At 41.8% G+C, this 13,045-nt stretch overlaps 1 protein-coding gene across 6 annotated transcripts in view; it reads left to right on the top strand.

The window, feature by feature from the left end:
* Positions 1-13,045, top strand: part of F5 (coagulation factor V) — a 68,889-nt gene that overhangs the window by 32,485 nt on the left and 23,359 nt on the right. For 2 of the 6 annotated variants that reach the window (XM_051186140.1, XM_051186145.1), the window contains 6 exons: positions 902-1,079; positions 2,927-3,026; positions 3,392-3,603; positions 5,431-5,581; positions 7,847-8,059; positions 9,389-12,146. In XM_051186140.1, coding sequence (XP_051042097.1) covers positions 902-1,079; positions 2,927-3,026; positions 3,392-3,603; positions 5,431-5,581; positions 7,847-8,059; positions 9,389-12,146 — 3,612 coding nt within the window. The remainder of the gene's footprint in view (positions 1-901; positions 1,080-2,926; positions 3,027-3,391; positions 3,604-5,430; positions 5,582-7,846; positions 8,060-9,388; positions 12,147-13,045) is intronic. The other 4 variants (XM_051186144.1, XM_051186141.1, XM_051186143.1 and 1 more) reach the window with 4 other exon arrangements.

The raw sequence follows: 13,045 nt of genomic DNA on the forward strand, positions 1-13,045 counted from the left end.
TGCAACTAACCCTTGTAGTAGATGTTTGCAAAGGGCTTCACGTCAGGTCTGCAAGTTCAGTACTACTCTTCTGTTCTCGTACCTGAGAGAAGATACCAGAAAAAAAAAAAAATGGAAATTCCAGTAGCTCTTCATATGCCATCATAATAAGGAAAATGAAAGGGAAATTTTACTGGGATGCTTTGCTGCACTTATCAGACTAGCAGGTTCATAGTACATCATCAGTTGCCAAGGCTGTGGGAAACAAAACCTACTGCACATTCTGGTGGCCTAGTGTGCTTCTAAACCATTCTGTGGGATAACTTGACAAAATATGTTAGACTTGTAGGGACATATGTCCTTCCCCGCAACACTGTGCTCTTGGAATTTAATCATACAAAACTATTCTTGTTCACAGGTGGAGGGCTGTGTGAGTGGGGCGCTCACTGCTGCACTGTTAATAGTAATAAAAAAATGGGAATATCAATTCCAAAAGTTCATCATTTGGAAAAGAGTAACAAGTTATATCACATTCATGCAATGGAATGCTATGAATCGAAAGAGAGAGAGAGAGAGAGGGAGAGAGAGAGAGAGAGAGAGAGAGAGGGAAAGAAAGAAAAGGCTAGAAGGAAGAAAGGAAGGAAGGAATGAAGGAGAAAGATGCAGACATTCTCCATCCATGTATTGCTTCTCATCGGGTACCTATGACTTATTCATAGGTGGAGGAGGTGACTAGCTTTTGGCTACATGGAAGACATCAGGATGTTGTAAACTACACTAAGAATTTTCCCAGAAGTAGCTTTTTTAGCTAACCCCAAAGCATAACTTGCATGTGCAAGCCCCTCACCCCAACCTGCACATCACACTGGACTCTCTACTTGAGTAGTTTAACTTTTGTTTTATTATTACATTTCACTTTAAGGAAATACAGGTCTTTGCACTTGGATAATTTCTCAAACCAAATTGGAAAACAGTATAAGAAAGTTATTTACAGACAGTATGAGGACGAGAACTTCACCAAACGCACGGAGAATTCCAATATCAAACAAAGTGGGATTCTGGGTCCTATTATCAGAGCCCAGGTCAGGGACACACTCAAGGTAAGCAAAGACACACCGGAAGCACAGAAGAATTGGTGCATGGGAGAGGGGTCAGGGGTTGACAGTTTCTGATATTTTTTAATGTTTTCAGAAAATTTTAAATTCAAACACAGCTTTTAGTTTTATTTAGTATTTTGTTCATTTACAGCCTACTCAATAGTACAAGGGATCTTGACGGATAATCAAACTAGAAGGGAATAAAACAGAGTCACTGTCATTGGAGGAATGAAGAATAATATGGAAGCAAAGAACGTGAGGTCACAAATAAGCATAATGAAAGAATCCCAAGGCTGTCTGCAAAGTTAGTACTAACATTCATAGCAAACTAACAGTGAAATATGCCTGAGCAAGATTTACCTGCTTACCTGTGAACATAGCACAATTCACCTGAGGTAGAGAGCCAGGAGAAATTCCTTATCGTGTGATTTAAAATCAGTGTCCTTGACAAGATCCCCACAACTGTCACAAAACAGGGAGTTGGTTCGATTTTGAAAATATCATTTCTCTTTATCATTGTGAATATCCAAGTCAGGAGAGTAAAGAGAAAATAACTCTTCAGGGAAGTCTAAGTATGCGGCTCTAATGACTGGTCTCTATTAAATCTGCATTTATATGTGTTGGGCAGGCAAGAAAGCTCAGTGCATAAAGGAATTTGATGCCAAGCCTGAATACCTAAGTTCATTACCTGGGGTCTATTGTGGAGATAATCAACTCCTACAGGTTGTTTACTGACCTCGCATGCATGCATGCCCTTAAACGCGCGCGTGCGCGCACACACACACACACGCACACACACACAATGTAATAACAATTTGCTTGCACATTATATTGTATCACATCACAGAGCTAGGTAAGGACCCAAGCAGCAGACAAATGAAGGCTGAAATCTTTGGAAAGGATGTAGATAATCTACAGATCAAGGTTGATTTAAAGCCAGCAAACCATGTAGAAAATGTTGTTAGGCAAAATATTATTATTATTATTGTTATTGTTACTACTACTACTACTACTGGAAAATTAGGACTTCTATGAAAACCATGCCCCAGGCAAAGCCTGTTTTATTCATTTGAAAATAATTAGGTGACAAAGCCTTCTTTCCATTTTTCCTTCCTTCCCTCATCTTGGCTTTGGGTTTCTGCATGAGCTTATTCTATTTGGAACTCAGGATCTGACTATTGGGACCCTTTTGGAAGATGACTTCATTGACAATGATCTCAGAGAATCTGGCAGAGAGGCATCATGGTCTATAGGAGAAAAGGAATAGATGTGGCCCAATCTGAAAGAATGAGGGAAAGATGTGGGGACCACTTGGGAGAGGATAATGTGCTGTGAGGGAAAGGAAATGTAATTCTTTTTTTGTTGTTTTTTTGTTTTTGTTTTTGTTTTTGTTTTTGAGACAAAGTTTCTCTGTATTGCCAATCTAGCTCTGTAGATCAGGCTGGACTTGAACTCACAGAGATCTGACTGTCTCTGCTTCCTGAGTGCTGGGATTAAAGGCGTGTGCCACCAACGGCCAGCAGGAAATGTAATTCCTCCTAAGCTGTCCTCCAGGGACAAACTTCTACTTTTCATCTTTATATGGGAGTAAAACTCCCCCAGGCTCCTTCCTGTCTGGTAATGGGGGCAAGACTGCTCCTCTGATAAACAGAACTGATTTTTCACTGCTTGCATACAACCTGTGGGTGCACACCTGCATGTCACATACATACCTGCCCACACAGGCACACGCACGTGTGTGGGCACACACACACATGCACAAAAGGTAAATGTGCAAAGCTGCCATCTTCTTGTCTAATAGTTCTCATGAGTGACCTTAAATACTGAAATAATATGACTTAATTTTGTAGGTCGTGTTCAAAAATATGGCCAGCCGACCCTACAGCATTTACCCTCATGGGGTGACATTCTCTCCTTATGAAGACGAAGTCAACTCTTCCTCCACCTCAGGTGGGAACCTTTCATTTCTACTGAATGAGACTGTAGATCTCTGAGGGACTTCCATAATTTTCTCTTGCCCTATTTTCTCAGTGGTTATGACAAGTTTAGTCAATAAAACTCATGGGGGGGGGGATCCCTAAAACTCCCAGACAAACCTCTCTTACTTTAATAGTTACAAATGCAATACTTTTCTGAGTGTCGTTGGCGGCATCTAGTGGAGAAATATTGAACAGCTACATGCTGTCTGTATTCAAGAGTTTAATACAAAAAGAACATTTCTTTCCTGATATTAATTACTCTAAATAAAAGCTAAGGAAGATATTCATTATGATGAAATAATTTCCCTTAAAACTAATAGCCTGCATTTCTTTCAGGCAGTCACACCATGATCAGACCAGTTCAACCAGGGGAAACCTACACATATAAATGGAACATTCTAGAATTTGACGAACCCACAGAAAATGACGCCCAGTGCCTAACAAGGCCTTACTACAGTGATGTGGATGTCACCAGGGACCTTGCCTCTGGGCTAATAGGTCTGCTTCTAATCTGTAAGAGCAGGTCCCTGGACCAGAGAGGCATACAGGTATTTCATCCTTAAAGTCCACTTTAAAATAGGGATTTCTCCTGGCTGAAGCAGATTAGGTCTTCCTACTGGACAATAGGGTTTTTCCCTATAAAATACAGCAACCATTCATCTTCTTTAGCAGCAGTGTGATAATGTTTATCATTGGGGATCATCTTTATGTTGCTGCTCTTTCTCTTTTCCTGTGGACTCTCAGTGCAGAAAGTGTATGCCCAGTGTGATGCCAGATTTTATTTACTTTCAAATCCCAGGCTTCTTGGTATTGCCTGTGTGATGAAGAAGCCAGCCAAGCTCTTTTAATTCTTTCCTCTGATCAAATAAGTAACAACATCCCCTGCAGCAATCTGTTTACAGGGTGGCATAGGAGTGCAATGTATACTGGGTACCCATCTTTTCTGTTTTCAGGGGCACACAACAGAGACAGGAGAGAGGACGCACTTAGAGCAGGGACATTTGGAGCCATGGTTTTTTGATTGTTTGTTTGGCTGGTTTTTTGTTGTTGTTGTTTTGCTTTTTTTTTGCTGTTGTTGTTTTTATTTTTTTGAGACAGGGTTTCTCTGTGTAGCCATGGCTGTTCTAGAACTTACTCTGTAGACCAAACTGACCTCAAACTTGCAGAGATCCACCTGCCTCTGCCTCCCAAGTGCTAGAATTAAGGACTTGTGCCACCACTGTCCATCTGGAGCCATAATTTTTAGTGAAATTGGAGCCTGTCAAAAGTCTTTCTTTGGTAAGACTAAGTTGCAGCAAAGAATGTAATGAAGAGACTGGATTTCTGAGTTTGTTTTAAGACATGGTCTCATGCGGCCTAGCTTGGCCTCAAACTCACTATATGGGCTAGGATGACCTTAGACCTTTTAAATTTGTCTTTTCTTCCCAATTTTTATTTTTATTTTATGTGTATGGGTGTTTTGCTTGCATGCATGTCTTTGTACTGTGTATACCTGGTGTCCAAGAGGCCAGAAGAGGGTGTTAAATCCCTGGAACTGTAGTTACAGATGGTTGCAAGCTGGCATGTGGATGATGGGAATTGAACCCAGGTCCTCAGCCAGTGCTCTTAATCACTGAACCATCTCTCCAGCCTGCCCCCTTGTTTGTTTGTTGTTGTTGCTTCTTTATTTTTGTTTTGAGAGAGGTTTCTCTTGTGGTTCAGACAAGCCTCAAACTGATCATGTAACCTGGGGTAACCTTGCACTTCTGTGTCTCTCAAATGCCGAGATTAGAGACATCTGCCACCACACCAGGTATTTGTGGTGCTGGGGATTGAACCCAGGGCTGTATGCATGCTAGGCAAGCACTTTACCAACTGAACTACATTCCCAGCGTCCTGAGTTTATCTTCATTGAAAATGAATAGTCTTGTATTATTCACTGAAAATTATCATTAGGCTAAATAAAAGTGAAAGAGGTCTTCTCCAAAGGCATGCAAAGTAGGTGGTTGGCTAGAAAAGTCAGAATATTTGCAAGATCCTGATTTATTGATGTAGCAAAGAACAGAGGGAAGGATAGGCATGCAGCTTCCCTGTTGCAGCCTTCTGATCATCCTTTTCACCATTTGGAACACATTCAGTCATTAGTTTTGAAAAGTGCTAGATTACAGACATACACAGACTTACGGGTGTTGTATGAGATAGCAGTTTTCCCCTGAGTACTTTGACTGAGTTCTCTGACCCCTTCTCCTTGCTTTCTCGTATTAGCTTTATCTCTGACAAGTGTTTGGTACATAATAGGCTCTTATAGGTGCCTGACATGTGGCTTCTCTGGACCCAACAGCAATGGGGAAATAGGCAGCCAACTGTAGCTTTAATCCCTGCCTTTCACCCTGCAGAGGGCAGCAGACATTGAGCAGCAGGCTGTGTTCGCTGTGTTCGATGAGAACAAGAGCTGGTACATTGAGGACAACATCAACAAGTTTTGTGAAAACCCTGAGGAGGTGAAACGTGATGACCCCAAGTTTTACGAATCAAATATCATGAGCAGTAAGTGAGAGCCCCCACTTTTATCTGTCCCTTTCACTCTGATGGTCACAGTGTGTCTTTATCCAAAGGCAAAAATATGATGATGTTATCCTCTCTCAAAAGCTACCCCTCCTTTCCTCACTCACAGTCCAAGGACTTGGTGATGGGAGGCTGGGCACCACTGCACCCAAAGCTTCTTGTCTTTTAAGAAAAGATTCAAAACCTGATGATCCTTTAAGTCAGAGTGCCCTCCTGCCTCCAAATTGTGTGTGTGTGTGTGTGTCTGTCTGTCTGTTGTGTATTACGGTGTGTGTGTATGTGTGCATGTGTGTGCAATGTGTATGAATGTGTGTGTTATGGTATGTGGTGTATGTGTTTGTGTGTATTGTGGTGTGTGTGTATGTGTGCATTGTTGTGTGCAGTGTGTATGAGTATGTGTGCTGTGATATGTGTGGGTATGTGTGTAATGTGTGGTGTCTATTGTAGTACATGATGTATGTATGGTATGTGTGTGAGTGTGCGCTGTGGTATGTGATATGTGTGTGTGTGCATGTGTGTGTGTGTGCAGTGTGTATGAGTGTCTGTGGTGTGCTATGTGTGGTCTATGGTTGTGTGTGTGTGTGTGGTATGTGTGTAGTATGTGTGGTGTGTGTGTCTGTGTATGTGCTTGTGTGTGTTTAAGTGTACATACTCTAGGCAGTGATGAAGGCTGGGAAGAAAGGCACTGAGGGACTTGATCAGTAGTACCTGAGGGTTTTAGAATGCGCATGGCGAAGATCCTCTAGTTGATGCCAGGACAGAAACAAGATGTTTTCTAAAGAAAGCTGCATTCTCAAATCAGAGCCAAACAAGATGAGATGAGTGTCAGAACAAGGCAGTGCGTGCAGAGGTCTGAAGAGAAAGCACCCCCAGAGGTATTCAGAGCAGAAGGCAGGCTCTCTGAGCCATAGTTCTGACACTTGCTGTGATTCCAAAGTTCATTGTCATGAGGAGTCTGAGATGAATTTCACTGTGGTGTCTGCAAGCAGTTTCCTCCAACAATCAGTACCCCCTTCTCCGCCCCCCAATACTCCACTGTTCCTCCATCACCTTTCCTGAGGAATAATCACCTCCATGCAGGTGATTTCCCAAGGTCTGTTCACAGAGCCTCAGGACAGACAGGTGCCACATTCAGCTGTCATCTTATACTTTCCTTTCAGCAATGGGTCTGTGATAGCCCTAGACCTACAGCTCTAGATCAGTGCTGCCCAACAAAAATTACATGTGGGTCACTTACATTAATTTTCTGGCAAGTTGAAAAGTAAAGAGAAATAGGTGAAAGTAATTAGAATAATGTTTTATCCAGCTCAATATACTTCAGATTCTATCTTTTTTGTTGTTGTTTTGAGACAAGATCTCATGATGTAAGAATTTACAATTTTTAAGTGTAGTAGAAAAATGGGATCAGTTTTATTATTGTCTTTGCAGTACGCTGTGTATTTGATCCTTAAAGCACATGTCAATGAACTCTACATACATTCTACATTTCACTCATAGTTTTGTAGCCAGTGTCCATAATATTAAATCACTTAGAAAGGCATCTAGAATGTTGTAGAAACTAAGAACACACACTTCCAGCAACTCAACATGTATTTGGTACATAGTCACTTAAATTTGTTTTTTAGTACCAAGCACCATACATACTAGGACTGTGGCCACAGTGGTAACTTGGGTGTACAGTTTGTGCCCTCAAACAAATCATATCTTAATTGGATTACCATGCTCAATACATACATAAATAAAGATGTTGCACAAAGTGGTGTTTTTAAAGATAATTAAAATATATGAACTCAATATTTCAGTGGAAACTATTAGGTTAACTGTAGGTCAACTGTAGGTTACAGATAATAGGTATTGATGATGATGATCGTAAGCTCCCTTTTTTGTGACATTCATTTTTACAACTACTATGTCAAGAAGACAAAGTTCTTATATATAGACTTGTCTTGGACAATCTAAATCAATTATGAGAATATATTTACAGCAGAGAACAAAGTAACATTTTATATGTGAGTGAAAGTCTTTGTTTTTATCCTGAATTTTCCCCGTCAACTAACTCAGGAGCATCAGCCATCACATTGGGAAGTTGAATGTGATCTACTTACACATTAGACATCATGAAGCTTACCTTTAGTAACCAGGGCTTTAATGCAGCCAAATGAATGTAGGGGTGTTTGTCCTGGGTGTAATTAGACATGAATCCTCCTATTGTACAGGCCTGGAAATTGACAGATTTTACTCTTTCAGCTATCAATGGCTATGTACCTGAAAGCATATCCACTCTGGGATTTTGTTTTGATGACACTGTCCAGTGGCACTTCTGCAGTGTGGGAACTTATGATGATGTTTTGACTATCCACTTCACTGGGCATTCTTTCATCTACGGGAAGAGGCACGAGGACACACTGACCCTGTTCCCCATGCGCGGTGAATCCGTGACTGTCACAATGGATAATGTTGGTAAGAGTGTCGATATTGGAAGAGAAAACTGATAGAATCTCAGGTGGTAAAGGTCTTCGGGGCCCCTGCAGGCTCACCTTGCCTTGATTCTCATTGTTTATAGTTGGGAAATTAATGGGTTGGATAGAGCCAGTTTTATACCAACTCCATTTGCATGTCCCTGGAACAACTGGGCAGTAAAGATATATGATGGCAGAAAGACAAATATAACCACGAAGATTCAGCATAAAGATATTAGCCATGAAGGCAACCTTTGGTGTTATTCCTCAAGTGTTGCCAACCATTTTATGAAACATTGGCATGGAATAAGCCAAACAGGCTATAATAACTGTCCAGTGGACCCCAAGGAGCCACTATCACTTCCCCAGAGGTGGTATTACAGACCTGGGCTATCCTGCCTGACTTTTTTTTTTTAAACATGAATTCTGGGGATCAAACTCAGGTCCTTATGCTAGTTGAGTTGAGCTATCTCCTTAATCCCACCTTTTAACTTCTTTTTAGAGACCATCTCACCCTCAGGTGAACAATCATTAAATAATCCCTGGAAACTGTCTCAGAAACAGCATTGGCATATAAGACCCAAGTTCAAATCCCTCTCTGCCACTCAATGTTTTGCAACTTTAGACCGGTTACTTGCACTTGCTAAGTCTTAAATCACCCATTGAAAAGCATGACAGTGCTTTATAGCTGCTTCAGCTCCTAGTTGTAGATAATGCCAAGTGCCTAGCATTCAACAAGTGTTTGCTATTGGAGATATCCCAGGTCATACTTAGTGTGTCAGTAATTCACTTTCAAAATGACTCAAACTCACCCTGTCCCCACATACATTGTTCCTTAGAAATGCCTAAATACCCCTTCTTTGTGGGAAGACAACCCCACCACCATCTCCCAAACTCAGACAAAATGTAAAACTAGGCAGATGGTAATGACTTTCAAGGTCTGTTTTATCACTGCTTTCCCCCTTCCCTTGCTATATTCTAAAACAGCAATTCTTGGACAATCCAAACTGAAGGTTTCTCTTTTTCTCCTTAATCTCCATTCTTTCTCCATACTTTAATGCTAGGTTCTGTTAAATACCCTAGCCTATAATAATCCTGTGTTTAGATACCAAAACACTGTCAAGTTACATTTTTAAAAAATCCCTAAACACATTATTCTTAGTTTTCCTCCTTATGTCACTGTTGCTCAGTAACTCACCAGCATGATCCATAGTTCACACATGGCTACCTCTGCTTAAAATTCACTAGAAAATATTTCCCCATCAGATCCTGGTGTTTTTGGAACTTTTCCTGAGTTTCCTACCTTCTCTTCTCTGTCTTTCCTTTGAAGGAACGTGGATGTTAACTACCATGAATTCCAATCCAAGATGCAAAAACCTAAGACTGAGATTCAGGGATGTTAAATGTATCCGGAATGATGATGATGAAGATTCATATGAGATTTATGAACCTTTCGCACCTACATCCATGACAACTCGGAAAATTCATGATTCTTCAGAAAATGAGCTTGATGTTGACAATGAAGACTATGATTACCAGTATACATTGGCTTCAGCGTTAGGGATTAGGTCATTCAGAAATGCATCATTGAGTCGGGAGGAAGATGAGTTCAATCTTACAGCTCTTGCTCTAGAGAACAGCTCAGAGTTCATATTTCAAAACACAGATAGAGTTAATGACTCAAAGTCTTCTCCAAGAAACCATAGTGGAATGACTGGTAGTAACCTCAAAGAAGCTCAAAGAATCCCTCCTGGATCAGGAGCCACCGTAACTGGTTCCCTCCTGAAAGACCTCACTGGCTTAGATGAGAATTCTGTTCTCATCCCTGCCACAGAGCATCATTCCAGCTCATATTATGAAAGTGATGTGGAAGACTCACAGTCGGACATCACAGTGGTTCACCTACTTCCCTTTGGTGCAAAAGGAGCAAGGAGCCAAGAGCATGCTAAGCATAAAAAAGCCAAGTCAGAAAGACCCCACCTCATGAAGCATAGGTCTCCCCACATGAAAGTACCAGCCCAAAAAACTGAGAGGCATTCAAACCCAAAGAACACTTACTCCAGAATGAGGTCAAGGGAGGAAATACCCATTGAGTTGTTCCTCTTAAAACAAAAGAACACATCCAAATTTTTTAATAGAGAGTGGTATTTGGCTTCTGAAAAGGGTAGTTATGAAATTGTACCAGCAAGTGGTGAAGACACACCTGCTGAGATGCTTCCAAACAGCCCTCAAAACCAGAACATCTCAATGACTTGGAGTGATAGCACCTCCCCTACAAAAACAGCGGGAAAGCCAAGTGACAAGCCAATGTTTTCTAGAGTTAGACATAAATCTCCCCAAATCAGACAAGAAGAAGGAAACAGTGGCTTGAAGAAAAGACAGCTGTTCATTAGGACACGAAAGAAGAAGAAGGATAAGAAGCTTGCACTCCACAGTCCTCTATCTCCAAGGGGCTTCCACCCCCTAAAAGGAGAAGTTCAGCTCACATTTTTAGATCAGAGACTCAATCGCTCACTGTTACCCCATGAGCCCAATGAAACAGCTCCTACCATAGAACTGAATCAGACCTCCCCTTCAACAAGTATTGACAGGTCACTTCCTGACCATAATCACACCCTGCCACATGACACTGGGCAGAAGAGCTCTGCTTTTGATCTGCCCCCAGAGGAACACTCTCCAACATTTCCTGTCCAAGAGCCTGATCAAACACACTCTGCCGCAGACCTTAGTCACAGATCCTCTCTTCCACAGCCCAGCCAGGAGCTTGACTATGACCTAAGCCATGAATCCTACCCTGAAGACATTGGTCAAACATCTTTTTTTCCAGACCAAAGTAAAAAATCTCTCTCTTCAAAAGATGGCCAAACAAGTCCCTCCTCAGACCTAAGCCTCTTTACCCTCTCTCCAGAATTGGATAAGACAATTATTGCTCCAGACCTGGGCCAGATAGCCCTTTCTCCAGATGACAACCAGATGATCTCCTCCCAAGACCTGGGTCAGGTACCCCTTTCTCCAGATGACAACCAGATGGCCTCCTCCCCAGACCTGGGCCAGGTACCCCTTTCTCCAGATGACAACCAGATGGCCTCCTCCCCAGACCTGGGCCAGGTGCCCCTTTATCCAAATGACAACCAGATGACCTTCCTCCAAGACCTGGGTCAGGTACCCTTTTCTCCAGATGACAACCAGATGACCTCCTCCCTAGACCTGGGTCAGGTTCCACTTTCTCCAGATGACAACCAGATGACCTCCTCCCTAGACCTGGGTCAGGTTCCACTTTCTCCAGATGACAACCAGATGACCTCCTCCCTAGACCTGGGTCAGGTTCCACTTTCTCCAGATGACAACCAGATGACCTCCTCCCCAGACCTGGGTCAGGTGCCACTTTCTCCAGACAACACCCAAAACTCCTCCCTAGAAGACCTTAGCCTCTTGACTCTCCCTCCAGAATTTGATGAGGTAGCCCTTTCTCAGGATTTGGATGAGATGCCCCTCTCTTCAGACTTCAGTCAGGTGACCCTCTCCCCAGACCTCAGCCCTTTGACCCTCTCTCCAGATTTTGATGAGATAATCTTATCCTCAGACCTCAGTCAGGTTACCCTTTCCCCAGACCTCATCCAGACAAGCCTCCCTCTTAACCACAGGCACAAAACAGCCTCTTCAGATCCTGGTCAAACATCCTACCCTTCATATTCTGGTCAGTCTTCACTCCTTCCAGAACTGAACCAGACTCTTTCAGATCCCATTCACATGCCATCTCCTTTACCGTCATCACCCACACTCAATAACACTTCTGTGCCCGAGGAATTTAACCCTCTTGTTGTAGTAGGTCTCAGTAGAGTTGATGGAGATGACATTGAAATTATTCCAAATGAGGAGCTGGAAAGCATTGACGATGATGATTATGCTGAAGATGATTATGTAACCTATAGTGACCCCTACAAAACAGACACCAGGACAGACATCAACTCCTCCAGAAATCCGGATACTATTGCAGCATGGTACCTTCGAGGTCATGGTGGAAACAAACAATACTATTTTATTGCTGCTGAAGAAATATCCTGGGATTATTCAAAATTTGCCCAAAGGTTTGGCTAGTTTTCTCTCTTTATATTCTCATTTTTCCACTGTTGCCATGAAAATTACCTACAACAGTTCTCAGAAGATTTTGAACAAACTGTGGTTTATATTGTCTAAGTCTCCTATTTCATCTGGGCCTGTGATATTTCCTTTGTCATTTCCAACACTAGCTTTGTCTACACTTTATATGGCACTAGGCAAAAAAGAACCAATACTGCATAAGTCTGTGGTATCCTATGGGTAAATATGTCTCCCCTTCTGTCTCATATCCACTTACCACACATGCTCCTATCCCCCTTTTCCTGATCTAATACATATCTTTACATATGAATAGCTATCTGCTAACCAATATGGTTTAAGTGAGGTTGACTTCCAGTCTAAACTTTAACAGAAATCTCCATTTGCATCTACTTGTTAACCACAGTTTCTAAGAAATCCAGTTACTCCTTTGTTTTTAATATCATTTTCAATTCAACGTTACTGAAAGATGGAAAACCACACTGGGCTGGGCCCTGTATTCTGGGATGAAAACTACAGATTAGTCAACTACAGATTCACCCGGGTATATCTGGGTTACTGTACACAATAAACAGCTTGTAGTGGTTAAAAAGAGCTGCCACACTAATATTCTAAAAGTATGATTATAGTACACAAACACAATGTACATTGAGACTGAGCCACCTCGGATTATGCATACAATGGCTGTCATTCTCTCTTTAGAATTCTTTAAAATGTTTTTCCCTGTGACTTCTCACTTAAATGCAGTGCCCATTTCTACTTGGGAACGAACTAATTATATGAGTATTTCTAAGATAAGCTTTGGAGAGACAGGATTGTAGCTTTTACACAGAGTAGAAAGAGAAAGAGTGGGAGTCAGTTCCTTCAAAAGTCTTACCCCTCGGGCCTG

Source organism: Phodopus roborovskii, unplaced genomic scaffold (assembly GCF_943737965.1).
Source record: "Phodopus roborovskii unplaced genomic scaffold, PHOROB, whole genome shotgun sequence".
Lineage (NCBI taxonomy): Eukaryota > Metazoa > Chordata > Mammalia > Rodentia > Cricetidae > Phodopus > Phodopus roborovskii.